This window comes from Otolemur garnettii, unplaced genomic scaffold (assembly GCF_000181295.1).
Source record: "Otolemur garnettii isolate 467f Iridium unplaced genomic scaffold, OtoGar3 scaffold00022, whole genome shotgun sequence".
Lineage (NCBI taxonomy): Eukaryota > Metazoa > Chordata > Mammalia > Primates > Galagidae > Otolemur > Otolemur garnettii.
This window is the reverse complement of record NW_003852417.1, coordinates 11,451,511-11,477,977: the sequence shown is the minus strand read 5'-3', so window position 1 is coordinate 11,477,977 and position 26,467 is coordinate 11,451,511. Positions and strand designations below refer to the sequence as shown.

Here is a 26,467-nt window from a genome sequence, read left to right as displayed (position 1 = left end):
AGGAGGAGAATGAGATGGAGACATTTGGAGCAATGGTAACAAATTAACTTAGCTCTTTCATAGCTGGCTGTAGGATTAAAAATGAGTTATGAGATTATAGCTGATCAGGAACTTGAGGAGTATAAATGGTAAAAAGTAGCCAATTGCTTGTGCTTCTTAAGCATCCTTTTAAAGACCCCTGTGTTCCATTACATTGAGAAATCTGCCTTGGTTTAATTTTAATTCATGTTTATTTATATTTAATGATCATCTTTTTGTCTGCTATTCTTTGCACCTAAAAATTTTATCAGTTCTTTCTCAGCTAGTCGTACTTGAAAGAGAGATGAGCATGATACATGTTAAGCATGTTCTCTTTATTACTCATAAGTGGGAGCTCTGATACTCTTTTTATTTGTTCACAGTTTGTGCTAGTTCTTTGTAATTCTATTGGCACACCCTTGGATCCCAAATACATTGATATTGGTAAGGAAATATTCATTAATATTTATTCCCTCTCCAATCAGGTTTTATTTGAAACACTAATTTAAAGACCTAACAATGGTATTTATTAATTAGAGTGATGTTCTCTATAATGAAGACGACCTTACTTGCTGATTTGTCAGATCCATACCAGTGTGTTTCTGTTATCATGGTAGAATTATTAATAATGCCCCCTTTCACTTTCAAATAGCATTCTGGTTTATACAATAAATTATAAGGTTACTCTGTCTAAAAATCACTATAATGTTGTAAATGCTACACTGCCATAATTTCCTTTAAATCGGAAATACAATTGTAAGGGAGTTGGCATGCAGTCTAATGATTAGTACGTAATAAATTGAGGATTATAGAAAGAATTTTGCTATTAAACCACTTTTATTTTTAATAAACTGCCTGTAAATACCTCTCTTCCATAAAAACACTTTAGCTGCTTGTAAAAGTTAGTTTGCCTTTTCCAGATTTTTCTCATGAAATCAGTCTATTAATAGGGATAGCTTTAAAAAATTCTAGACGTTTTGTTTTCAGAGAACATTTGTTACTTTAGATTTACCATTCCTTATATCCAATAACTAGGAAAGCAATCCATTAAAAATTCCAAATCTTATCCTAAGTGGATTGTTAAAAATCATTAACAAATATTTTGTTGGCATTTCACTGTAACTTCCAAAAGTAATGATTTTCTTTTAAAGCTTATGATAGTGTAGGTGTTTTGGATATGGTATTACAAAAAGTACCAAATTTAACAAGTTAAAAACCCACTGAATTATTTTCTGAGCCTGAGAATTAGTCTCCCACCCCCATTAGGTAGTTAGTCAAAACAATCAAATATCAATGTCTACTTTCTAAGTGTTTGCATTTTGCTAAGATCTTTGAGTAAGTGTGAAAAATAATGGCCTCAAAGACTTTATATTCTGGCTTAGGGTCTTGGTAACCCACCCCCTCTGATATAGTGAAACATTTCAACTTCATTTCTTACATTCATTGCTATGTAGGCATGTTTTATATATGGACATATTTATATACATACCTACAAGTATTAATGTTTTTTCATAAGATGCTTAGCTTAAAATTATTACAGACTCTTGTCACATGAATATCTTTTACTTATTAGATTCATAATAGTCTAAAAGGGATAAATTCTGTGATTCTTCAGATTATATGCTTTTGCTTTCAGTATCAAAAGTTTTAACACAGATTATGATGATTATAGGGTTAGCTTTAAAGTAATTTTTATCACAGGTAGACTACTTTTTTAAAATAAAGCTAAATGTAAATCTTTCCCTTTCATAAAATGGCAAATAATTGAGGGCATGATTACTTGTATTTTTGAGTCTGAAAACTTTTGTTTTTTTTGCAGTCTCCCTGGCTGAAATTTTAACAAACAGTTCTTTCATTGGTCTCTTGCGAACACAGCCAAAGACGCAACATTTTTATTTCATACATATCCTGTAAAATTCCTTTTTTAAGCCTCTCTGCCAAATTTTCATGAGTACTGGAGGCTAAAACAAGAAAAGTATACTAGTGATGTTTTATTTAATATTATTTTTGTTTTGCCACTTACTACCTATTCTTCCTCTTGACAATTTCTTTAGAAACTTTTAAAAAGAACTTTATATATTATTATAGAAGTTTATGAGTGGAACTCTTGTACTCTACACATAGGAGTCAGCTACCCTTTTTGGTGCTGTTGTGTCTAGCCCTTATAATACCTTTGATGTACTTCTATCCAAAGTATTTATCATTCTGCCCTATGATTACTGATTTCCTCGTCTGTCTTCCCCCCCAGATTTTGAACTCCTTAAAGATCTGTGTCTTACTAATTTCCATATCCCCATGACCTAACACTGTGCTTAGCCAATAATAAAATATTTATTGAATGGGTAGAAAATATTTATCTTCTATTATGTAAATAAAAAATGGTAATCATATTTTCTTCAATTTTAATATCAGATATATCCAGATTAAGTAGAATGATTTTGAAGTATTTCTTCTTTTTCTATTGTCTATAAGATTTGGCATGATCTGTTTTTTGAAATTATCTTTTATTTTTATTTATAAATATTAGTTGTTTATTTTTTGAGACTTTGGAAAAAAAATAAGAAGTTAACTGATGACTCCATACTGAACCTCAGAATCAGAGCATTCTATAATAGACATACTCTTATTTGACAGTGTGAATGCTACTTTCTTTACATTATTATTATTGTTATTACTGCTTAATATTTCGATGCAGCAATCATTTGATTTCTGAATGTATTTATCTTCGTTTGTTCTTTATGAGGTTTTTGTTTTTAGTCCTTATCTTAAACATTGTTATTGTTATTAAAAAAATGATAATCATTTACTTATAAAACCATCAACAACTATATACTGTTTCAAATTCTATACTGGTCATTGGGAACAATAAGAAATTAATGATGACATTTCTTGTGGGATTTGTAAACAGATAATTAAAATAGTCCATCAATTAATGACTTAACTGCTTTGCTGCTGTATGCTACGTATTATGCTCGGTTCTGGATAAATAGATATTCGTGCATAAGGATGTCAGGGACATCTTTTTTATTTAGAGAAGGTTTCATTTCAGCTGAGTTTTATATGATTAAGTATTTCTTCAGGTGGTATTTTAAGGCGAAAAAACAGTATTTGCAGAGGAACAAAGGCATGAAAAATGACTAGGAAGCACTAGGGTGCTTGTGCTTTAGTCATTTTAGCAGAATCACGTGGGCAGCTTTCTAATGATGGTCTCTAACACATGCACTAAGTTTTCCTTACAGTCCAGGGAAAGTTAATTTGTTGAAAACATTTCAGTGCAATTTCAGTTTACCAGCTCTTTAAAGGGCTGAGAAATGAATAAGTAGGAAAGTAGGGGAACATTACAGATGTAAGCATTTATTTCAGGCCTTAGCATTAAAACATTACAAGCGGCTTTCATTTATATGTGAATTCCTAGATTGCTTTAAATTATTTTACATTTTTGCTTGGCTAGTAATGACTGCCTATTAGTGTCACAAAGTTCAATTAATAGAAGATAATTATTTTCTTTAAATGTTTTTTTCTAATTACCTTTCTAGATATTTTGAATTTTTTCTTTGCAGGTATTGAATAGTTGAGAGGGGCACAAAATGCTTTTATCTTGGTTGTGTTCTTTTCCTAAAAACCTTCAATCTGTTAAAATTTAGTCTTCTTTTCCCCAGAATCTTAGTTTGGGTAGGATGGATCTTTTATTAAAGATCTAGCAAAATGTATATAGACACAATCATCTACCCATATGAATTTGCTGAATTCATTACCATCTTCAAAAGAACATAGGTTTTAAATATGTTTGTATTTGGTTTTTGTATTGACTGGAAAATTTGTATATGGTTTTATTATAAAAACCTGTGTAAATAATAAAAGTAAAAATTATAAGCAGCCACATCTAACTAGTACTTCTTAATCCTTAATGAAGGTCAGTCTGCTGTAGTGGTTAAGAGCACAGATTCTGGAGCCAGATTGGGTTTGTGTCCAGCTTTACCACTTTGTAGCTGACATAGGCAAATTATAACTATCTGATGTTTTAGTTTCTTGGCTAAGTGGGGATAAGAATGCCTACTTATAGAGCAGTTATGGGTTAATATATGTAAAGTACTTAGAATACTGTCATTATTTTTAAAAAATTCAATACTTCTTCTTCTTATTAGTATTAGTATTATTTTTGAGACAGAATCTCATTCTGTCACTGTGAGTTAAGTGCTGTAGCTCACAGCAAGCTCAAACTCTTGGGCTCATGCAATCCTCTTGCCTCAGTCTCCTGAGTAGATAGAATTATAGGTGTCTGCCATGAGGCCGGTCTAGGCTTTCTATTTTTAGTAGAAATGGGGTCTTGCTCTTGCACAGGCTGGTCTCAAACTCCTGAGCTCAGGCAGTCCACCCACTTCTACCTCTCAGTGTGCTAGGATTATAGGCATGAGTCACTGCACTGGCCTAAATATTGAGTATTAAAATTATTAAGCATTTTATTTATTTATTTTTGAGACAGAGTTTCACTATGTCACCCTTGCTAGAGTGCCATGGCATCCCAGCTCACAGAAACCTCAAATTCTTGGGCTTAAGTGATTTTCTTGTCTCAGCCTCTCAAGTAGCTGGAACTATAGGTGACCACTACATGCCTGGCTATTTTTCATTGCAGTTGTCATTGTTGTTTAGCTGGCCTGGGCCAAATTTGAACCCGCCAGCTTTGGTGTGTGTGGCTGGTGCTGTAACTACTGTGCTACAGGTGCCCAGCCTACATTTTATATTTATTATCCCTTTTAAACCTTGAGGTTGGGTGCACCTTGAGCTGATGGTGCATGCCTAGAGTCCTAGTGCCCTGGGAGGCTGAGGGGGTAGGATAGCTTGAGCTCAGGAGTTCAAAACCAGCCCGAGCAAGAGTGAGACACTGTCTCTACTAAAAATTGAAAAATTAGCCAGGTGTGTGGCAGGTGTCTATAGTCCCAGGTACTTGAGAGGCAGGAGGATTGCTTGACCCCAGTAGTCTGAGGTTGCTGTGAGCTAGCCTGATGCCACTACACTTTAGCCTGGGGTAGCAGAGTGAGACTCTGTCTCAAAAAAGAAAAAAAATCAAACAAACCCCCCCAATTTTAAAAAAAATATTTTTTACCATCAATTTATAGTAAGTAACACGTTCAAAGAAAACAATTTACTCAAAGTCACAGAGTTAAGAAGGACCTGTAATTTGAATCCAAGTTGTCTGACTCTTACTTTGAACTTCTAACATTTTAATTTTGAAGTAATCAGGCTTAATGATAAACCCTTGTGAGTATTTAGGATGTATCGAAAAGAAACATGGGTGTAATTTAAAATTGTAAAGTTAGGTTGGAAAATGCTTTTGCTTGCTCAGGAAAAGTTTTATTTTATTAGAAAGCAGTTAAGACTGGTCAACTTACTTCACATCATGCTAAGGGCGTAATAGGAGCCAGCATCAGGGTATCCATGGTGGAATTTACTAAATATTGGGCAAATACCTTAGGATTTAGTGAAGATGAACAGAGTCAGGGAAAGAAAGCAAAGCCTGGCTTGGTCTAAGTGCCTCCTGGAGGCTTTGCTGCTATTCTGCGTGCCTGGCTTTCAGCAAATTGTTCTCCCCAAGAAACTTGGCTTTGAGCTCCCTCCAGAGGTCAGTAGTAGTATGTATTGTGAATAGGAAAATCTTAATTGTGATGAAAAAACATTTTTTTTAAATGATGTTCTTAGGCTGAATATTTGGCATATAAAACGTCCTGTTTTGAATCCCCTAATTGTTAATCCACTCAATTAATATCATTCTATTCAGCTAGTTTGTAATTTGTTGTTTAGTTTCTAAGTCTCTTACTGTCCTACGTATCATTAATTTGAATGGCAAAAAAATCCATACTTGGCAGCTCCTATTAACATCATTCCTTTTTTTCTGACCATATTAATGTTGGCTTTGCATAGTATTAGTCAATAGAAAAATTAAGTATTATACTGTTTTAGCTACTCACAAATTTACAAAACAGACACTAAAACGGTCTTTTGTGAAGGAGTTTTTTTTGCTTTTGCATATGTTGTGTGAGTGTGTACATATGTTTAATTTTGTATTGTTTGTTTTGTGTTTTTGTGACCTTGGGCAAGTTATTTTCTTTCTTTCTTTCTTTCTTTTTTTTTTTTTTTTCACTCTTTGGCCAGGGCCAGGTTTGAACCTGCCACCTCTGGTATATGGGGCCGGCGCCCTACTCCTTTGAGCTACAGGTGCTGCCCCATTATTTTATTTCTTTAATCTGCTATTTATTTATCTATAAGATAGGTTTGATGAGGCTGCCTGCTTCATAAAAGGATACGTTATAGGAGCTCAACTAAATGTTCTCCAAGAAATGACACAGATAAAAAACCATTTGTTTAGAAGAAAATATTTCTAATATATGGAAGGTGCCAAAAAATGTATACACATTTTCTGATTTCAGAGACTATGTGTGGGTAGATTGTCGGTAAAATGAAAGGTTGGAGTCAGTGATTACAGAAGTCTTTTGCAGTAGAAACATTCTGTGATTCCGTGTAACTAGCTTAATTGTCTTAATGTTCTTTTCAATAGTACCGTTATTTGTTGCAATGACCAAAACCCACGTGATAGCAGCTTCAAAAGAAGCATTTTATATTTGGCAATATCGTGTGGCAAAGAAGCTCACAGCACTGGAAATTAATCAAATCACACGGTCTCGAAAAGAAGGGAGAGAAAGGTATATATTTTGATACTTATTTTTTAGTAGCTCAATCATACCCCATTTAAATCAAACATAGTTAATTATAAATTACCATGCTTGGGAACTGTAAAGTGCCTTGATTCGTAGAAATATTTTTCCATTAATTTGAGCATCTTTCATATATCTATTTAGATTTATTGAAATAAAAGAGAAGTAGCATGAGGTAAAGGGTAGAAATCCGTGTTTTAATAAGGAAATAGCTGTCTTCAATCACCTACCCCTCCCAGATTAGCGCTATAATGCTATACTGAAATACGATTATTCAATTGAGATCCAGGTGTCTAAATAAACCTTCACTCCTATGGGTTATGGTACAGAACTTTCTAGGGAAGGTGGAGTTGATTTTACTATCAATCACCTGAGGAGAGGCAGGTCCTTAGATACAGACATGGAAGAGGTCTTTAGGTGGGATGAACTGGGGACTTAGCTTTTCTCTCTTTGCCTGGGTTCTGGGGTGTGTATGGTTGGAATTACTTCTGATAAGTAGGGTAAAGAGGGCTCCACTACATAGAGAGGTTAGGAGCCAGGCCGGAGAGATTCCCTGTAGTAAGTCTCAAGGTGAAGAGGCTTTTGTTGTGTTTTGTATGTGGAATTGTCTGTTAGTGTTACTCTTGGTGTTTTGCCCTTCTGTTGTTACCTTAAACCTTTAAGTAAAGTGTTTTGTTGAATGTTTTACTCCAATGGTTCTTAATAAGGATGTGGGTGTGTGTTGGCAGGAGTAGGTGGTAGGAGTCAAGACAGAAATCCCAGGTTGTATTTTGAAATCATCATCTTCCCTCACGTATACTTCAAATCTTAATGAAACCTTCCCTTCCCTATAAGACTCACACATGTACTATATAGGCGATATATCCTCAGTAAGTGGGTTTTGAATATGTGACTCCATGTGTAAGCAGGAAAAAAACAGTTGAAAAATATTTTATCTTCAAAGTGATGTTGGCAAACTAAATAGAAGGAATGTTTGGCCTCTTTGAGGACAGTGTGTGGTAGACCTCAGGCTGGTAGGATTTATTGGCATAGCAATGAAAGGCAGAGACCTAAAGTCTTCAAGGACAAGGCAGATCATAGGACTAAATTGAGACAAAAACATTTAGTTTCTCCATAGAGTATGGGTACTCTTTTAGCCAACTCAGCATTTCTTTTTTTTTTTTTTTTTTTGTATTGAAAGATTTTTAGTTCTAATACTAGCAGTACAGAGTTACAGAGCATAATTTTTAACACTTAGTTGCAGGTATATTAAGTATGGTATGTTTCATGGACTGGAGAAAGCATTTCTTTATATGTCTGTGATGTTCTGACTGGTTTTAATAACTCTGGGCACTTTCTCCCAGGACTTCAGTTTCTCATCTGTAAAATATGGCTGATGATGGTGATAACACCCAACATTTATTGAGTACTCCCTGTATGTGCTGGACACTTTGTAAGTGTAGTTGGCACTCTTACTATTCTTGTTTCACAGAGAAGAAACTGAGATACATGGGTTTAAATTACTTGTCAAAGATCACCAGCTGATAAATAAGTATGGGACAGAGAGCCAGGTTTGTCTGACTCTGAACTTCACTCAGAATGGCTTTCTTGTGGTATCTTTCTTGTTTTAAGAGAAGGAGCTGGACTAAATGGTCTCTTGGGGGACCTCCTCTTGCAATCTTTGACTTTTATTTTGTGATAACTAAATAGGATCGGATATATTAAAAGAAATATATTAAGATGCAGAAACATGTGGTACCTCTAAATTAGTACATGTGTCTTATCTTAATACATTTCTGTTAAATTTATTTCTGATTTGATTTTTTTATTATGTTAATAAAAGTACAATTATGATTTAAAATTTACAATGATAAAATGTCATGGTATTTAAAAATAGGAAATGACATTTCCCATGATTTTCCTATGATTATATTACAACTCCCATTTCTTGAACTCTTTTTTGTGTCAAGCTTTGTGCTTATGTGCTTTACAAACATCATTTTATTTGTGCATCTCAGAAACACTGCAGAGGGAAATTTGTTACCCTGTTTTACAGGTGGAGAAATTAAGGTTCAGAGAAGTTAGGTAATTTGCCTAGAGCCTCAGAGCTACTTTGTCATCTGTCTTCCATTCATTTTAATAATTATTCATCATATAGTACTTGACAATGTTTGGCACTGTGCTAGGGACAGTAGATATATGGTCTTTGCTTCTAGGGAACTCACCACCCTGTGGGAGAGACAAGTAAACCAGCAGAGACACAGTGATGTAAAAATAAGTGTTATAACACAGGTAGGGGTACCAGAGAGATGGTGGACATCCCAAAGTGGTACATATTCATAACACAGAAAGGGTAGGGAGGGCTTCTGTGCTTCCAAAGACAAACCCCATTAATCAGAGCTTCCCAAATCCATGTAGGTTTTAATTTTATTAAACTCATTGTTAGAAGGGAAATTATGAACTAACAACAGAGAAAGTGTATCAGAAATTACTCTTGACTGATTTTCAGCTGGAGAGTAATGTAAAGTATCTCTTGGGACTTAATGAAATTCATTGGCAATGTATGATTTTGGCATGACTTTCAGGGACGTATCACTTGTGTAATTAGTAAATACCTGTAGATAGTTTCTACCTTTATAAGGTTTAGTTGCGTCAAGAACTCTTGAAAATAATCAGAATTTTTGTATTAAATAACACTGTTCATTGGTGTTATACAATCCTTTAATTGTTCTAGAGATTATGAAATAATAAAATCCTTACTTCAACTTTCTTTGAAATTCTGATCCTTTTTTTTTTTTTTTTAACAGAATTTATCATGTTGATGATACTCCTTCTGGAGCAATGGAAGGGATGTTTGATTATAGTAAAGCTATTCAAGTAGGTGATTTTATTTTTACCAGAAAATGTTAACATTTGTAGATTTGGAAATGTTGTAATTTTATTTTGAGACCTGAAAAAGAATTTTTTTCCAATGATAGGAGATTACTTTAGCTATTCTTTAAAAAACTTCTGTTCTGTAAACTTTTTTCTAGATCTTAAAAATTCTTAAACTAAAGAAAAGTGATAGGTGAGGATAAGTAGCTAATATGATGTTACTTAGAAAAGCCTACTATATTGGAGGATATAATTTCTCCTCACCTTCTCAGCAGCCATCTGTTTATCTCTCTTTATCTATCAACCAACCGTGGGTTTGTCTGTCACCTCTGGCTTTTTAGTGAATATATACGTGTTGTGTGCAGGTAACATAGTTCTCTGTCCCTTTATGGAAAAATGCTTTTTTTTTATAACTCATGTAATTTAATATTTTAGTAAACAATTTTTGATGATTTTCTAAGAGTATTTAAAGCGGTACCTATTTATAGAGTACTTTCTTATCTAATTTCTTATCTGATGCTCACCACTCTGTTAGTCAGATAGCATGTAGTCTTTTCTCCATCTTACAGATTAGAAAACTGATAGAAAACTTCACTGATTTACTCAGGGTCACAAACTGATTAAGTAATGAAGCGAGGGCTCAAGCTTAGATCTTTTAGCAGCAGATCTAGTGACCTATCCACAGATTATGCAAGAGTCCATCTGGTTATACACATATCCACTCATTTATTTACCAAATATTTGTTGAATGTAAATTATGTGTTAAAGATTGGAGTAGGTATTGGGAATCTACTGGTGATTAAGAAACAGTCTTTTCTATTAGGGAACTTTTAGGAAATTTCAAATTGATTCATCATCAACCAGTTCTTTCCCTATATCCTTACATAAAATATAATAAAATCACTCCTATCTTAAGAGCAAAAGTCTCCACTGTCAGCCACATGTCTTCTTCCATCCGCTCCCTTTGTCTCTTCATCCTTGCATAGCTGAGCTTCTGGAAAGACTACTGTGTATTCGTATTTCTCTGACTACACATTCCGTCTTCACTCCGTTGCGTTCTCGTTTCCAGAGACCTTTAAATCAATAAGTCCGATAGGAATTTATCTGTCTTTATATTTTTTGGTCTATATGTGGCATATACACTTAGTATTTTTGACCACTCTTTCCTTCTTGACTTTCATGAAACCACACTCTTGGCTTTATTCCTGGCTGATTTTTTCTCCTTAGTCGTCTTTGTTAAAGGCTTATCTACCGGCTTGGCGCCTGTGGCTCAAGTGGCTAAGGCGCCAGCCACATACACCTAAGGTGGTGGGTTCAAATCCAGCCTGGGCCTGCCGAAACAACAACCATGGCTGCAACCAAAAAATGGCTGGGCGTTGTGGCAGGCACCTATTTGGGAGGCAGAGGCAGGAGACTCGCTTGAGCCCAGGAGTTGGAGGTTGCTATGAGCTGTGATGCCATGGCACTCTACCCAGGGGGATAGCTTGAGGCTCTGTCTCCATGAAAAAAAAAAAAAAAAAAGGCTTATCTACCATATCTTATTGTGATGTTGCCTAATATCCATCTTAGGCAATCTACTTTTATCACTGTTTAATACACTCTTCTTAGTGTTCATATTGAAACCTAGCCTTTTAATTATAAGCTGATGACTACAGTATCTGTATTTCCAATGTTGTTTTTCTAATTTCTGGATAGCAAGAAATTGAACAGCTCAAAAGTACTCCAAGTTTAACCTGTCAGAGGCTGAACTTATCTTTGCTACAAATCCATTTCGCCATGTAAATTCTGTATTTTAGCAACTGGCTCCACTATCTGTGCAAGAATCATTAGAACTCCTTTTCTCTTATTCTTTGCACCTAGTAAATCACCAAGTCCTGTTGATTCTGTCTCATAACTTTCTCTGAAATTGGCTTCCTAATTCTTTATCAGTTGATTCAGTCTATCATTAGTTCCTGCCCAATAGAACTTTCTGTGATAATGGAAATATTGTATATCTTTGTTGTCCAGTGTAGTAGCCACCAGCCATGTGTGGTTATTGAGCTCTTAAAAAGTAACTAGTAAAATTCAGTTTGACTGAATTTTAAATTTTACTTTCACTTTACTTAGCTGAATGTGCGTTCAAATGGTGACATGTGGCCAGTGCAGAGTAGCCTCTCTAATGTCAGTCTTCCCCATGCTCACTCTGCCAGTCTTCTATCATACCACTGGCCTGTGCGACCTTTCCAGAATTTAAATCTGATCACATAGCCCTTCTCCTCTCAGGTCATAAATCTTCAGAAAGTTCCCGTGTTTTTTAGAATGAAGTAGAGATACCCACAACTATTTCCCTTCTCTGGCCTACTTCTCTTTTCTAGCACAGTTCTCAGATACCAGCTGTGCCAAATGACTTGTAATTTCCTGAATTTGCTGTGCTAGCTTTTCTTATTCTTTGGTTTTAAAACAGTTTATTTTGAAATAATTATAGGCTCACTGGAAATTGGGAAAATAGTCACTTCATTTGGGTTCCTTTAATGGTGACATCTTATAAAAGTGTGGTAGAATATGGGAAGACCATGGGAAATTCACATGCATACCGTTCTGTTGTCCAGACTATGACCTTATTTCATATTTAGTTTTCTCTTGTTTTTCTGTGTACTTATGTGTGTGTGTAGTTTTATGTACTTTTATCACTGTAAACAAATTCCTGTCACGCTACTTCATTTTCTCACCTACTCCCAGCCCTGACTTGCTTGCTGGCAACCACTAATCTGTCCTTCATTTCCATAGATTTGTCACCTTGAGACAGTTTTGAGATTAGCTCTCCTCCCTAAACACAATGCACTGGAGATCCCTCCAGGTTGTATCACTGCCGTGACATTTTACCTTTCAGCATTTTGCTGTGTGTTCATCTTTCAGGACTAAGCTTGGGGTTTGCCCACATTGCCCCATAACTTAGATGCTCCTTCCTCTAGGCTCTCCTAACCTCTGTTTTTACATCTTTTATTAAACTGTGCTGTCTTTAGGTATCTTCCTCAGTAGACTTTAGCTCTAACACCAGCACTTAGTAGATGTTCAGTGAATAGATATATCATTGGCATATTCTTCCTATTGAATCGCATACTACCTTATAGTAGATTAGTTATTCAGTAAATATTTGTTAAATAATAATGATTGATTAATTTATTTTAGGGCACAAGGGATCCAATTTGTGCCATAACTGCATCTGATAAGATATTGATTGTGGTAAGTTGTAAAAAATTTATTTCATGAAATATAATTATTTAAATTACAAAAAAGGTTAAAGCAACAAGTTTTGAATTTGAATATTATCTTGTGGCATCCCAACTTTTACTAACTTCAGTATAAGAAGTAAGGAAGTTTTGATACTTGCCCTACGTATTGCTAATTATATGCAAAACTAGCTATTGATAAAAGCAGTAAAATGAAGGACATCTCAGACGATAAAGTAAACTTAGAATTTTTTCACACAGAGGTGAATGAGCCCTATAAAAGTTAATAGATTGTGTGGTGGTTGTAGGTCTTAGAAAGTTTCCTCCCCTGTGTAGCTTGGTATTTTATATTAAAGAAAGTACTTTGGCTCAGCTACTTTCGTAAGACTAGAATGAAGAGGTAATGTGTTTGCTAGCCAAAAAATAGAGTCATCCAAAGCAAATTTCTGCTCAGTTTTTCAAATAGAATCAATGGCTCTTTTCTTGAATGTTCACATTTGAAAATATTAATTTTAGAAATAAATGTTTACTTAATATAATGCTGGTGAGATTATTGTATTTGAATTATGTGAGCAGAGCCTTAATAGTGTATATTCCAGTTCTAGTTATATTCTTTAGACATTAGCCAATTTTATGGGGAAAATGTCTTCAGCAGCGCAGGATTCTGTAGTATTGCTGCCTTGCTGCCAGGTCCTCTTGTGAAAGCTGTGCTGCTCTGAATGAAAAGGAGAGGGTAAAGGTTGGCTGTGTGGCAGCTTCCACTGTGTCCCATTGTCATGGCCCAAGGCACAGAAAACCACGGCTCTCTCTTTTCTATTGTACTTACTCTATTTTTTTATTGTTGGGGATTCATAGAGGGTACAAGAAACCAGGTTACACTGATTGCAGAGTTGCAGAGAAAATCATATTCTGTTTTATTTTTAAAGAATATTTAAACTAATACTCATGGTATCCCTGCTTTCATATCATCTTTCTCTTCCTTGCCAAAAAACTAGTAGCAGATAGATGGCCGTAAGATAAAAATCTAGACTTTCAGTACCCACTGTTTTATATTTTGGTCTTGTATCAATTTTTCATGTATGTATATGAAATTAAATTCAAGTGCTATAATGTTTTAGTTTTTAATGCACTCTGAATATTAACCTAGACAAAAGCTGTAAATAACCTCATGATGTAAAATTTTGTGTGTTACAAAAAAGCTATGTCTGACTTCTTTCTTGAACATCACATGAAAAAAAATTAGACCACTATCAGCTGTTTTAAAAGGGTCCTAAATTAGTAGATAAATATGTAATTTATAACATGTTTCATGATCAGAATTGAGAATTTGTGATAATGCCATTACTTTGATTTTCAAACAAACGTATAGACACATAGAGAAATCTATAGTTGTAGTTTAATATTATCATGGCAAATATGCTTAAGTAATCAGAAATAATTTCCCTAGGGTCGTGAATCTGGCACCATTCAGAGATACAGTCTTCCTAATGTTGGTTTGGTTCAAAAATTTTCCCTTGATTGTCGAGCCTACCAGTTATCCTTGAATTGCAATTCTAGGTAAGCCTTAAAGCTCTCTCATATAGATGGTCGACTTGGAAGCTATCTATTTGGATTGTTGGATTTATGTAGTAAGTGTAAAGACAAGTGTTTGTTATGAACTTGTATTAAAATTTAGTGTGGCTTTACTATGTGTTTGGTTTAAATGCTTTCTCTAATTGGGCATATGGAAATTATAGCACAAATTTTTACTATTAGTAGTAAATAAACTTTATAGCTTTTAAGGGAATTGACACTTTTTTATTTCATACCAGTTGGTTTAATCTCATTGGGTCCATTTTCCTCACAAGGAAGCAAAATGAAAAGCAGTCCATTTTTATTAATTCTATCAAATTTATAAAAAATATTTTCAAGAGCCATTTCTGTTATATTCTAGGTTTCTGATAATCTGATTTTGAAGAAGAATGGTTATATGTATTTATTCTCATGATACTGATAGTAATTTTACAATTTTTTCTCCAATTACATTATTTTTAGTCGTCTTGCTATCATAGACATCTCAGGAATTCTAACTTTCTTTGACTTGGATGCTCGAGGAACAGACAGTACAGGACAGCAAGTAATTGGCGAGTTGTTAAAATTGGAGCGAAAAGATGTCTGGGATATGAAGTGGGCCAAGGATAATCCTGATTTGTTTGCAATGATGGAGAAGACAAGAATGTATGTTTTCAGAAACTTGGATCCTGAGGTAAAAACAAGAAATGAGTGCTAACAGTCTATAAATAATGGGCCAAATATCAAAACCTGGATATTTTCCCTAGGTTTCTTTAAGAGATTTATGGAACACAAACCAGTAGCAGCATGGCTGCATGGATTTCTGAAAATAAGTGGAAAATTTCTATGGTCTTTTGAAATATTTGGTCTTTACTGGGAATAATGCTTATCTTTTAAACATTTTACTTCTTAGGCATTTATTTGTTCTTTTTAAAAGATGGAAGCCTGGTCACTAAATAGTTTTTTTTTTTTTTTATAATTTGTCAAAGTTAAAAGAAGAGAAAGAAAATAAGTAGTTTTAATTTGCCAAAATTTCTTAAAACAACCTAACCCAATAAATGTAGTTTTGAAATTGCCTCGTCCTTTCCTTCTCTTCTGCTTATCTATTCACGTTAGAAAATACAAAATGACTTGAGTGGTAGTGTAATCAAAACATCACTAAGAAAATAAATCTTTTAGATGATTTTGGATTAGTAATGGATTTTCAATTTGGAATTTTCTGTATTCCTTCTGTATTCTGCTAGTATAAATAATGAGATGAGTTATTAAATGCTTTACGTCATTAATTTCCATTTGTTTGCATCTATAAGCTTCCTTCTTGGGAAAAATTGCATGCTTGGGCTCCTGAGCTGCTACAGATTTTCTAGAGTAATTTATTTGGTGGTAAACTGTCTGCCCCTTTAATACTCTAAATGGTTTTCACATTTCCTCATTTGAACCTTACTCAGGATCTTTGGATTGGCAAATGACCTCTGATATAAATGGCACTCAAAGGCTATATTAAACCTTTTAGGAGTCTTAGGATCAATGTAATTCTTAGACCCTGAAACATGGTTGAAAGGAAATACATTTGATCTGTAATCATGAGCTTTCTTCAAATGGCCAAGATTCTTGCCACAAAACAGCTGGGGAAATTTGACAGGTAACCTTAGGATAATCTTGACGACGGGGTAGAATACTTTTTGAATGTTAGAGTCCTTTTTCTCTCCCTGGCCTTGCTTATACTAAGTCAGCAATCATATGCCTGGAGCACAGACAGTGTTTGTCATATCTGGCTGCTCATAATGTGTGTGTTGCACACATGGGCAGTCTAACACCAGGTGGAATCTTTGCCTGGTGGAAAGTGTTTCTTAAGTAGTTGTAACAGAGCACCTCTTTAAAAAGTTTTTTTCTTTTTATATGAGTTTCTTTACTGGCTTGGCATGTAGTTCAGGTTCTATTAGATTTAGAGACAGCCTTCTCACTGTATAAACGATGCGGTGTTTTTTCTCATTCATGAGGACACTGGCTTGCTGTAGTCCTGCTTGTTTGGCTTTTCTGCTGTTTGCTCCTCTAGCTGTTTACTGATCACGTGAGAACATACTCTTCATAACAGAGACTTTTTCTTTTTTTTTGAGACAGAGTCTCAGTTGCGCTGGGGTTGAGTGCTGTGGTGTCACAGCTCACAGCAACCTCAAACTATGGGGCTCAAGCGTCCTCTTGCCTCAGCCTCCCAAGTAGCTGGGACTATAGGCACCCACCACAACACCTGGCTATTTTTAGAGATGAGGTCTCACTCTGGCTTGGGCTGGTCTTGAACTCCTGAGCTCAGGCAATCCATCCGCCTTGGCCTCCTAGAGTGCTGGGATTACAGGCATGAGCCACTGCACCCTGCCTAACAGAACTTTTTAGATCCACATAGCTACAGAAAAGTATGTCTTGTTAAGACTAGTACTCTGTGTTATTATTCAGGGGATAAGCTATTTATGACAGTTAATAGCAACATATTTTATTATTTGTTTGAGTGTTACTATGAATTCTAGATGCACAGTTTTCTTTCTTTAGATTCTTTGTGAGAAAATGATGCCACCTATGTGCAAAGTTTTAATTCACTGATAAAGCACATTTTCTTTGAGAATTAGGTACAATGTAATACCGTATCCTCTAGACCCCCAGGTACCAAGGGGTGGACTGTCACAGCGTCTGTAACTTACTTGACTTTATAATGCTTCAGCCAAAAAATGAAATGAAGCATATTTGCTAAAATGTTAATAATTATTTAGGTCATGGGTATGTGGTATTAACCTCTCTCTTCTGTTTGTTTGAAAATTTTGATAATCAACCTTTAAATCATGATTTTTTAAAGAAGAAGAAATTTTGCTTAATGAAACATAACATTTATTTTTGTCTTTAAAGGAACCCATTCAGACTTCTGGATATATTTGTAACTTTGAGGACTTAGAAATTAAATCTGTCCTTTTGGATGAGATATTAAAGGTAATTCTTTAAAAACAGTTACATTTCTGTTGCAAGCTTAACTGGGAGTTTTCATTTCTTTTATTTTTTATTTTTTTGAGACAGAGTCTCACTATGTCACCCTGAGTAGAGTGCCATGGTGTCGCAGCTCACACCAACCTCTAGCTTTTGGGCTTAAGTGATTCTCTTGCCTTAGCCTCCCCAGTAGCTGGGATTACAGGCACCCGCCACAGCACCTGGCTATTTTTTGGTTGTAGTTGTCATTGTTGTTTGGCAGGCCTGGGCTGGATTTGAAACCTCCAGCTCCAGTGTATGAGGCTGGCGCCCTAGCCGCTGAGCTACAGGCTCTGAGCCAGGGGAGTTTTCATTTCTGAATGACGCAGTGTACCGTCCTGATCGGGTGTATGGACTCAAGGGTCAGATATATCGTGGGTCCAATCCTGCTCGGTTACCTTGCAGCCTTCAGATGGGTGTTGTCATCTTTTTGAGCTTTACTTTTCTTTACTTTTTACCTCTATAAAATGTGGATAATGATAGTATTTATGCAATTGTTAAGCCTCAGTTTTTACCTCTATAAAATGTGGATAATGATAGTATTTATGCAATTGTTATTAAAAAAGAGCACAGTGCTCCGGACAAGGAAGAGCTCAAAAAATGGTTGCTAATTGTTGTCATCATCTTTATAGTAATGATAAAGACTTACTAACGAAATATCTAACTGTTTAGCCTTTTTCTAGTTCCAGGATACTTGCATGTTTGTTTTGAAGAGTCAGTATCCCATTTTTCTCCAGGTTTATGAAATAATCCTTTTTTGATTCTGGGTATCTTTTTGATCCTTTGCATTGGCCTTCTTTTGAGAATTTTTTTTTCTCTGAGATTATATTGTGAGCAGTCTTACCTTCATTTTATCCAAAGCACATTTTAAAAAAATGTACTATATATATTTTTGGAATTGGAATAGTAGATTTTAAATTTTCAGAAGTTTGCAATTTGAAGCATGTTTTCATATTTTGTTTTTGTATATAAATTGCAGCTCTTTTATTGTAAACAAGTTTTGTTTGTCAGTATCTTAACCACCCTTGTGCAGCAGGATGAGCCCCCACCCCAAATTTGGTTTAGATGTTACGATTGATGATACCGGACACACTTCAGAGGGTATCTGCCATAATGAGGTTTTTGGGGGAGAAAATGGCAAGCTTACTGTCTGAAATGACTTGAAAGAATAGATTAGAGACTGGCTTGAGGGTGTTTTTGTAGTTAGGGGGTAGTCTGGGGGAGAGTTTCCATGGGTAGGGGCATATGTGGTTGACCCTCACTGGCTCCAAAGAATGGAGTGCTAGGCTTTCCTATCAGCTTGCCCTAGGTGAGGCACAAGGGGAAGAGTGAGAGGTAAAGCTTAAGAGTCAACCATCAGTAGTGGAGTCTGAGTCTGGGCTGTCAGTTGTATATAGAAAGATAGATTTAGCTGGGCACAGTGGTGTGCACCTGTAGGTCCTCAGGAGGCAAAGGTGGTGGGAGGATTACTGCTTGGGTCTGGGAGGTTGAGGCCAACCTGGGCTACATAGCAAGACCTTTTCTCATAAACAAGGAAGGGAGGGAGGGAAGGAAGGAGGAGAGGAAGGGAAGGCGGAAGGATAAACTAGATACATGGACAGAAGTAATTTTATAAAAATGGCATCATTGTACAACTTTAGTGTTTAAATTTAATTAAATAACCTAAAACTTTAAAGGAATTCAAGATTTTCAGATTATATATATATATATATATATATTTTTTTTTTTTACCATAAACAGTATGATTTTCTTGGATTAAGAAGAAAAATTATAAAAAACGAAGAGGTTATCAGTTTAAGTTACATTTTAATTTTTAATAGTATTGTCTTTGCACTCTAAATGATGATATTCTTACATTTTCTCTCTCCTTTTCTCTTTTTTAGCCATATTATTAATTACATTGTCGGGATTTAGAATATTTTATGTATTTTGTTTTATAACCCTGATTTATAATTTAGTCTTATCTTTAAGTGAATTCAAAGCTATTCCCAGGTTTTACTGCATATTCTCTATATATGAATTTTTAATTTTTATTAACCTTCTAGTTGCCTGTATTTCATCATCAGTAGTGTTTTTCAAGAAAGGCTCATAGTTGCTGCTTGCCTTCAGTTTTAGACTGCTTCTCAGTACCTGAGGTGGTGTTGCCCTGATGATCGTATTGACTTTTATGAAGTTTTTTAGATATGGAAGGGTCTCAGTGGGTGAAATGATTTACCCAAAGTTTATCTATTCATTGGTTAAGAAAATATTAATTGAGAGCCAGTAAGACAGAGTTCCTGGCCTCAGATAGAGGAGTTGGGGAGATGGGCTAGTAATTCAGCAACCAGAAAAGGGTTGGGAGTGCTGTGATTCAGTTAGGGTGTGTGCCTGTTCAGAGGACTGAAGTGGGGGAGCATGAGGTCAGTTCTGAGGCTGTGAATAATGTGGACAGTACATCTAGGCATTGTGCTGAATGTTTGAGATGTGTATCTCATTTAAGAGGGGAAACCACGATGAGCCAAGGGAAGCAGGGATGTATGAATGTAAGGGACCCCCCTGCCATTGTCCACTCTTTTCCATAGGCAGCCTGACTGCCTCAGGAGGGACTTGACTCCTGGGTTTTGGATGTTTTTCTGCTAAATCAAAAGACCCAAACATGGGGATTTCTTTTGCCCCCAGTTTTGCTTATGAGATGATGCAGTTATTTTGTTTTGTTTTAAATACAAGAAAGAAATGTATACTCTAAAGGCAACTATTTGAATTTGTTTTCATCTTTACTTTCAGAATCCAGAACATCCAAACAAGGATTATCTGATTAACTTTGAGATTCGGTCCCTGCGAGACAGTCGAGCCCTGATTGAGAAGGTTGGAATTGAAGATGCATCTCAGTTCATAGAGGACAATCCACACCCCCGACTTTGGTATTTTAAAAAATTCTAAACCTTCCAAGATACCAAGTGTAGATTTTTGAAATCTCAGCTCTGCCATCCCCTGTACCCTACTAGTCTACTGATAGAAATAGACCTCTTATTCTTGCTCTTCTTTTAAAATATAGAAAATCATTTTGGATTTGAAAGCCCTCATTATAAATAGGATGCTATATGAAAAATCTTTGCCTGTGTTAAAATAATCACTTTCCACCATGTTTCACTAGAAGCAATAGGTATAATAATTGAATTCTGATTCAAGACGAGTTTATCAGTAACTTTCAATATGCTTTTCTGTTTCTTTTTTTTAATGAAGGCGCCTACTGGCTGAAGCAGCTCTTCAAAAACTGGACCTGTATACGGCAGAGCAAGCATTTGTGCGCTGCAAAGATTACCAAGGTATTAAGTTTGTGAAGCGCCTGGGCAATCTACAGAGTGATTCAATGAAGCAGGCCGAAGTGGTCACCTACTTTGGCAGGTTCGAAGAGGCTGAAAGAATGTACCTTGATATGGACAGAAGGTAAGCTATGATGGTATAGCCATTCCTACTTGCTTCTAGAGTTCATAATTGTTTTTACCAAGGGGGAATGTAAATAGATTAAATGTATCATACTATTTCTTTTAGAAATTTTCAGTTTAAATCACAACGTAGATAGTCCACGTGCCCTTCATTCATTTACGTATTAAAATTTAGGGGCAACTTTCTTCTCTGTTTTTACCTCTAGTAATGGCTGACTATGGGAGATTTTTTTCCATTTAGGAGTAAAAAAGTGATAGGACTACAGAGACTGGAGGCTTTTATCATTTATTACATGGTTGATTATTCCAGTTCTCTTTTTTTGGTTTAGGCCATTATTTAACTTTTTGTCAAGTAGTGTAAAATAAAAATCAAAAGTAGTTAGGGATTGAGTTTTATTTTTTTGTACTTTATTTTTGGTTTATGTATGTACTTTATTCATAAAATAATGTATTAATTTCATTTCAGTTGTAAACATTGTATCTAAATTTCATTAATTTTGTTTATATTTCCTAGAGATCCCTTATCCAACTAAAGCTCTGGAAAGAAATACAAAAATATATGTTTATGCTGTAGGTTTTGTTTTGAAATAAACATGAACACATCTAAGAAATTGCTAGAAAAAAATGATTATTATTTTCAGGGGTGCTCAACCTGCGGCCCATGGCTGCGTGCTGATTTTGTGTGGATTTTTTCACTTATCTTTGGATATCAATGAAAAATATGCATGGACCTCTTTTTTTCCTAATCAGCTTTCTTCAGTGTTTGTTTATTTAACATGTGGCCCAAGACAACTCTTATTCTTCCAGTGGGTGGCAGAGGAAAAAAGGATTGGAACTCCCTAAGAAATCATTATTTTGTTAAATAATTGGAAGTCCAGGAAAATGAAGGCAGGACATTGTTTTCTTTTACCTTTTCTGGTATCTTAGTCCATTTGGGGTGCTATAAAAAATACTTGAGAATGAATAATTTACAAAGAACAGAAATATATTTCTCACAGTTCTGGGGGCTGGAAAATCCTAAAATTAAGGGATGAACAGGTTTGGGCTCTGACTCTGCTTCTACGATGATGCCTGAAATGCTGTCCCCTCACGTGGCAGAAAGCTGAAGGGCAAACAGCAGCAAACTGAAGCCTCTTCTGTAAGGCCTAGGTCAGTTCCTAAAGGTGAACTTCCCAATGGGCCCACCTCTCAATACCACTGCGTTGGAGATTGAGTTTCAACATGAATTTTGGAGGGACCACACATTCAAACCATGGTGTTTGGGTCCTCCTCACTGACTCTTACCTGATCAAGCTGAGTTTCTAAAATGTTTGGAGACCTACCTTGTTTGTCTAATCACTGATGTGTATTCTCTGTACATAGTATTTGTTGGATAAATGTTTATCAGATATATGGATGGATTGGTGATATTTTTGCCATTTTCTGTAGAGATCTTGCTATTGGCCTCCGGATGAAGTTGGGGGATTGGTTTAGAGTACTTCAGCTCTTGAAAACTGGATCTGGTGATGCAGATGACAGTCTCCTTGAACAAGCTCACAATGCCATTGGAGACTACTTTGCTGATCGACAAAAGTGGTATGTAACCTGTCTGGAGCACCTGTGCTTTCACACAGCACTTAGTGGCTGCCTGAGTACTTCTCTAGGAAATAATGCTGGGGAAGTGAAGATCATCTTCCTGGATCCTAAAATTCAAATAGTTCTAGATTTAAGTTGGAGAGCCAGAGATCTTTTAAGTTGTGATATGAACACTGGAAAACTTTGGAGTTTGCCAACACAAAGCCTATCCTGAGGTCCAGGTCACTTTTTGTTTGGGACTATAGTGTAAAATTCCAAGATATTATATGATTTATTTCTGAATGAGGTTAAAAAAAGTGTTTTATATTTGCTTGTTTTATTATATATTATTTTCAGGAATCATTGGCTTTTACTCTTCTTAGTTTGAGCAACATAATTATTTATGTCAGTGTTTGCTAGTAGTTTACTAGTATATCAGATTAAAACAAAGTTTCTTAAGAATATTCAAAGAATGCTATAATTAGAATATGTCATACAGTTTTTAAATTCTTTTCCTAATTTATATGCTTCAAGGTTATTCTGTAATAGAAGATGATGTAATAGAGTAATGTTAAATTCTAATGAAGGAATTTTTTTTTTATGCATCCTTGGTAGTGTGCTGTGGCATCACAGCTCACAGCAACCTCGAACTCTTGGGCTTAAGTGATTCTCTTGCCTCAGCCTCCCAAGTAGCTGGGATTACAGGTGCCTGCCACAATGTCCAGCTATTTTTTTTTTTTTGTCATTGTTATTGTTGTCATTGTTGTTTAGGAGGCCCTGGCCAGGTTTGAACCCACCAGCCCCGGTGCATGTGGCTGGCACCCTAACCACTGAGCTACGGGTGCCAAGCTGAAGGAAGATTTTTGAGGAAAGTATTTATCAGGAGATTCACACTAGTTTTAAAAGATTTTTTTTTCTTTCCATAGGTTGAATGCTGTACAATATTATGTGCAAGGTCGGAACCAGGAACGCTTAGCTGAATGTTATTATATGCTAGAAGATTATGAAGGATTAGAGAATCTTGCCAGCTCACTTCCAGAAAACCACAAGTTGCTTCCAGTAGGTATTGCAAATTTTAGTTTTTGGAGTTGTTAGGTTGTTTTATAAAATTGTATACTCTAGTCAGAAAATATCCTCTGCAATAAAGAAAATTAAAAATGGATCTATAATTTTACAGTATCTTAAATGTGGAATGATACTTTTAATTATAAAACAATATAAGGTTAGACAGCTAAGTTCATACATTCATTCTAGAAAAAGTGCTACATACCACTTTGCTGAATATCCCTATGGTCACCTTTGAGGTAGTCCTCTTGGGAAGCTGTGCCTCGACACCAGTCCACCTTTCAAAGCGATTCTGGAACTCTTTCTGTGGATGGCTATCAGAGTGGTTGTCAGCGAGGCCTAACAGCTAAGTTCATGAACTTAGAAAAAGTGCTACGTACCTCATTGCTGATTATTACTGTGATCACTAGATGGCCAAGAGGAGTACTTTGAAGGTGAATTTTTCTGGGATGAATTTGTGAACTTCATTGTCAGAGCACTTGTATATCAACATTATAGAACACATGAAAATGGAGGGGAAAAATCAGTCATAATCCTACTACTTTAATATGATCACAGTCTTTTTAGTTTTATAAAGTTGTCCTTAAAAGTTACCTGAATACATGAAATATTTACAGATGAAACAATATGTTGTCAGGGATTTGCTTCAAAATAATCTGAAATAGTTTGAAATTTGTTTTAACTTAAATTTAAAAAGCTCAACTTTTATTAGGTTGTATTAACAGTAAAGTATTTAATATTGAAAAAGAAACTGAAAGAGTTCACTTTCTTTTGAATGTTCTTTATAAGCCTCTCTTATTTAATTGTTGAATACTCTAAATGAGTTTGTATTTTATTTGTTTATCTAATATGAAAATTGCTGAGCTATGCAATACCTATAGAGCTAGCAGCTGTCACCTGCAGAGTCTGGACATATATCAGTTGTGAGTTCCGTTTCTAAAATCTTGTCTATTAATTAATAGGTAAGTATAGAATTCTAATAATTCAGTTTTTCTCTATTGTGAATTAGAGCAGTTATCTCTGTAATAATCCTGTATTAACTCAAACTTATTCTCAATTCTATTTGTTTTCTTATAGTGTAGTAAGGAACTGAAATTATTTAGACCCTGAGTATAGGGAATAGTATATCCTGCATTTACTTCCTGTCTCTGATGAAGAAGAAAAAGATTTTGCTGTAGTATCCAGAATAGTAATATCACTGAGTAAATACTAAGTAATTATGACTAATAATAATTAAGTGACTAAAATAATAGACTATTTTAGGTGATATTATAAATTTAATCGGCTAATAGAGGAATTTTATAATATGAGAAGATGTAGGGATTGCAGGATACAAAGTTACGTATGGTGTGATCACAGTGCATACACAAATGCACACATGCATACATTTTCCTAGGGCAGAGATGTTGAGAATTTACACCAGAATATTGAGAGAGCTTTCTTGTGAGTGGTAAGATTATGAGTAACTTTCTTATGTTTTATATATTTTTTTACCATTAGAATGTATCACTTTATAATCAGAAAAATGTAAGCATTATTTTTAAAAAGATAGTTGGATATAAAATACCTATACTTTTATATTTTAAAAAATATTATACAAAGGGGTTTGTGGAGAGAAAAACTCTGGCTAATTAAATATTCTGAAAGAGAAAAATTGATCTGAGAAAGGAGATTTCAGCTGAACAAAAAAGGTTCTTTGTGGTGGTGGTGGTGGTGCGGGTTCTCTCTCCCTGCCACCACCCTCCCCAGGAGCTCTGTTTTGGGTCTAGCTTCCTGACCATGTGAATGGCAGACTTCTGTAGAGCATTTCTTTATAGAGTTATTTGAGAGGTTTCCCATAAGCCTCTAAGTAATGATTAGCATTGAGTATGCCTCCAATTGCTGTAAAAGTTTTTTCTTTCATCCACTGGTGTGGAATTTATTTTGGAGCTTGTTGTATCTGCACACTAGTCACTGAACTGAGAGAAGGGAGTGCTGTGTCTTCAGGGCTGGGTTAAAAATCAGATCTACAAACTGAGCCTGTGAGGCTCTGCTTGTATATGTAGTAGAAGGTGATGCCTTAGCATCTGTTCTGATTTGTAACCTCTGCCCCTATGTCTGTTTGTAAGAAAAATCCCCCTAACTAACCAGCAAATTTAATATGTGTCCCTATGGGGTTTTGCTAAATTAAAATGTAAGTGGTTTTCTTGGTCTGTGAAATCTAATAATATTATTTTGTTTTTCAGGAAATAGCACAAATGTTTGTGAGAGTTGGAATGTGCGAACAAGCAGTGACTGCATTTTTGAAATGTAATCAACCAAAGGCAGCAGTAGATACCTGTGTACATCTCAACCAAGTAAGGGACCGAAACTTCCTATCTGCATACCTTGTCGCTTTAGGAATATTTTAAGTCAAAGCAAAATTAAAGTCAGAATAGTCATCTTATAACTATTATTGTCAATGTAAAAGCATAGGAGAGCTTGACATAAATTTTGTGAAAGGAGTCAACCAGGTATTCTCTTAGTTGAGGACTGAAAAAGTGTTGACATTTGCACTTCCCTCTTAAAGTGCTACCATAAAGGGTAACCCACTCTTAACCACCGCAGTATGGGAGCATGGACAGACCCTATGCTTTTAGTCTGGAAAATTTTTGTCTGGAAGTAATTTCATAATTTTCTGCATTTTATTAGGGTTGGCTTTTGTTTCCAAAGAAGGACCAATTAATGGTCAGACCTTGCCTGAGGAAGGAATTGAGTTACTTTATCAATATTTATTTTGGCAAATCCATTTTCCTTTCCTTTTATAGGAAACATACATTTAATATTTTTAAGAGTTGAAATTTAATGAAATTAAAGTGTAGAATTATTATAGGAACTGTTGACTATCAATGTATTCTTTTAATATTATCCTTATTTTATAAAGCCCCATTTGCTTTATAAAAATAATTTTTAGATGTTAAGTCTGGTAGGACATCTTTTACCTGAAATTGTATATTTTTTGTTTTACTATAAAATATAAACAAGTGTATCTTTTTCTTGCTCAGTTTATAGAAAAATGGAATTATAAGATTAATATAATTATAAATTTTGAAAC

At 35.1% G+C, this 26,467-nt stretch overlaps 1 protein-coding gene across 2 annotated transcripts in view; it reads left to right on the top strand.

Annotated features, from left to right (window-relative positions):
* Positions 1 to 26,467, top strand: part of WDR35 (WD repeat domain 35) — a 62,995-nt gene that overhangs the window by 25,091 nt on the left and 11,437 nt on the right. The window contains exons 11-23 of one of the 2 annotated variants that reach the window (XM_012803780.2): positions 3 to 35; positions 402 to 462; positions 6,572 to 6,716; positions 9,515 to 9,584; positions 12,750 to 12,803; positions 14,238 to 14,347; positions 14,825 to 15,035; positions 17,237 to 17,317; positions 20,114 to 20,250; positions 20,573 to 20,776; positions 22,204 to 22,350; positions 23,256 to 23,388; positions 25,620 to 25,730. In XM_012803780.2, coding sequence (XP_012659234.1) covers positions 3 to 35; positions 402 to 462; positions 6,572 to 6,716; positions 9,515 to 9,584; positions 12,750 to 12,803; positions 14,238 to 14,347; positions 14,825 to 15,035; positions 17,237 to 17,317; positions 20,114 to 20,250; positions 20,573 to 20,776; positions 22,204 to 22,350; positions 23,256 to 23,388; positions 25,620 to 25,730 — 1,497 coding nt within the window. The remainder of the gene's footprint in view (positions 1 to 2; positions 36 to 401; positions 463 to 6,571; positions 6,717 to 9,514; positions 9,585 to 12,749; positions 12,804 to 14,237; positions 14,348 to 14,824; positions 15,036 to 17,236; positions 17,318 to 20,113; positions 20,251 to 20,572; positions 20,777 to 22,203; positions 22,351 to 23,255; positions 23,389 to 25,619; positions 25,731 to 26,467) is intronic. The other variant, XM_003787420.2, reaches the window with a different exon arrangement.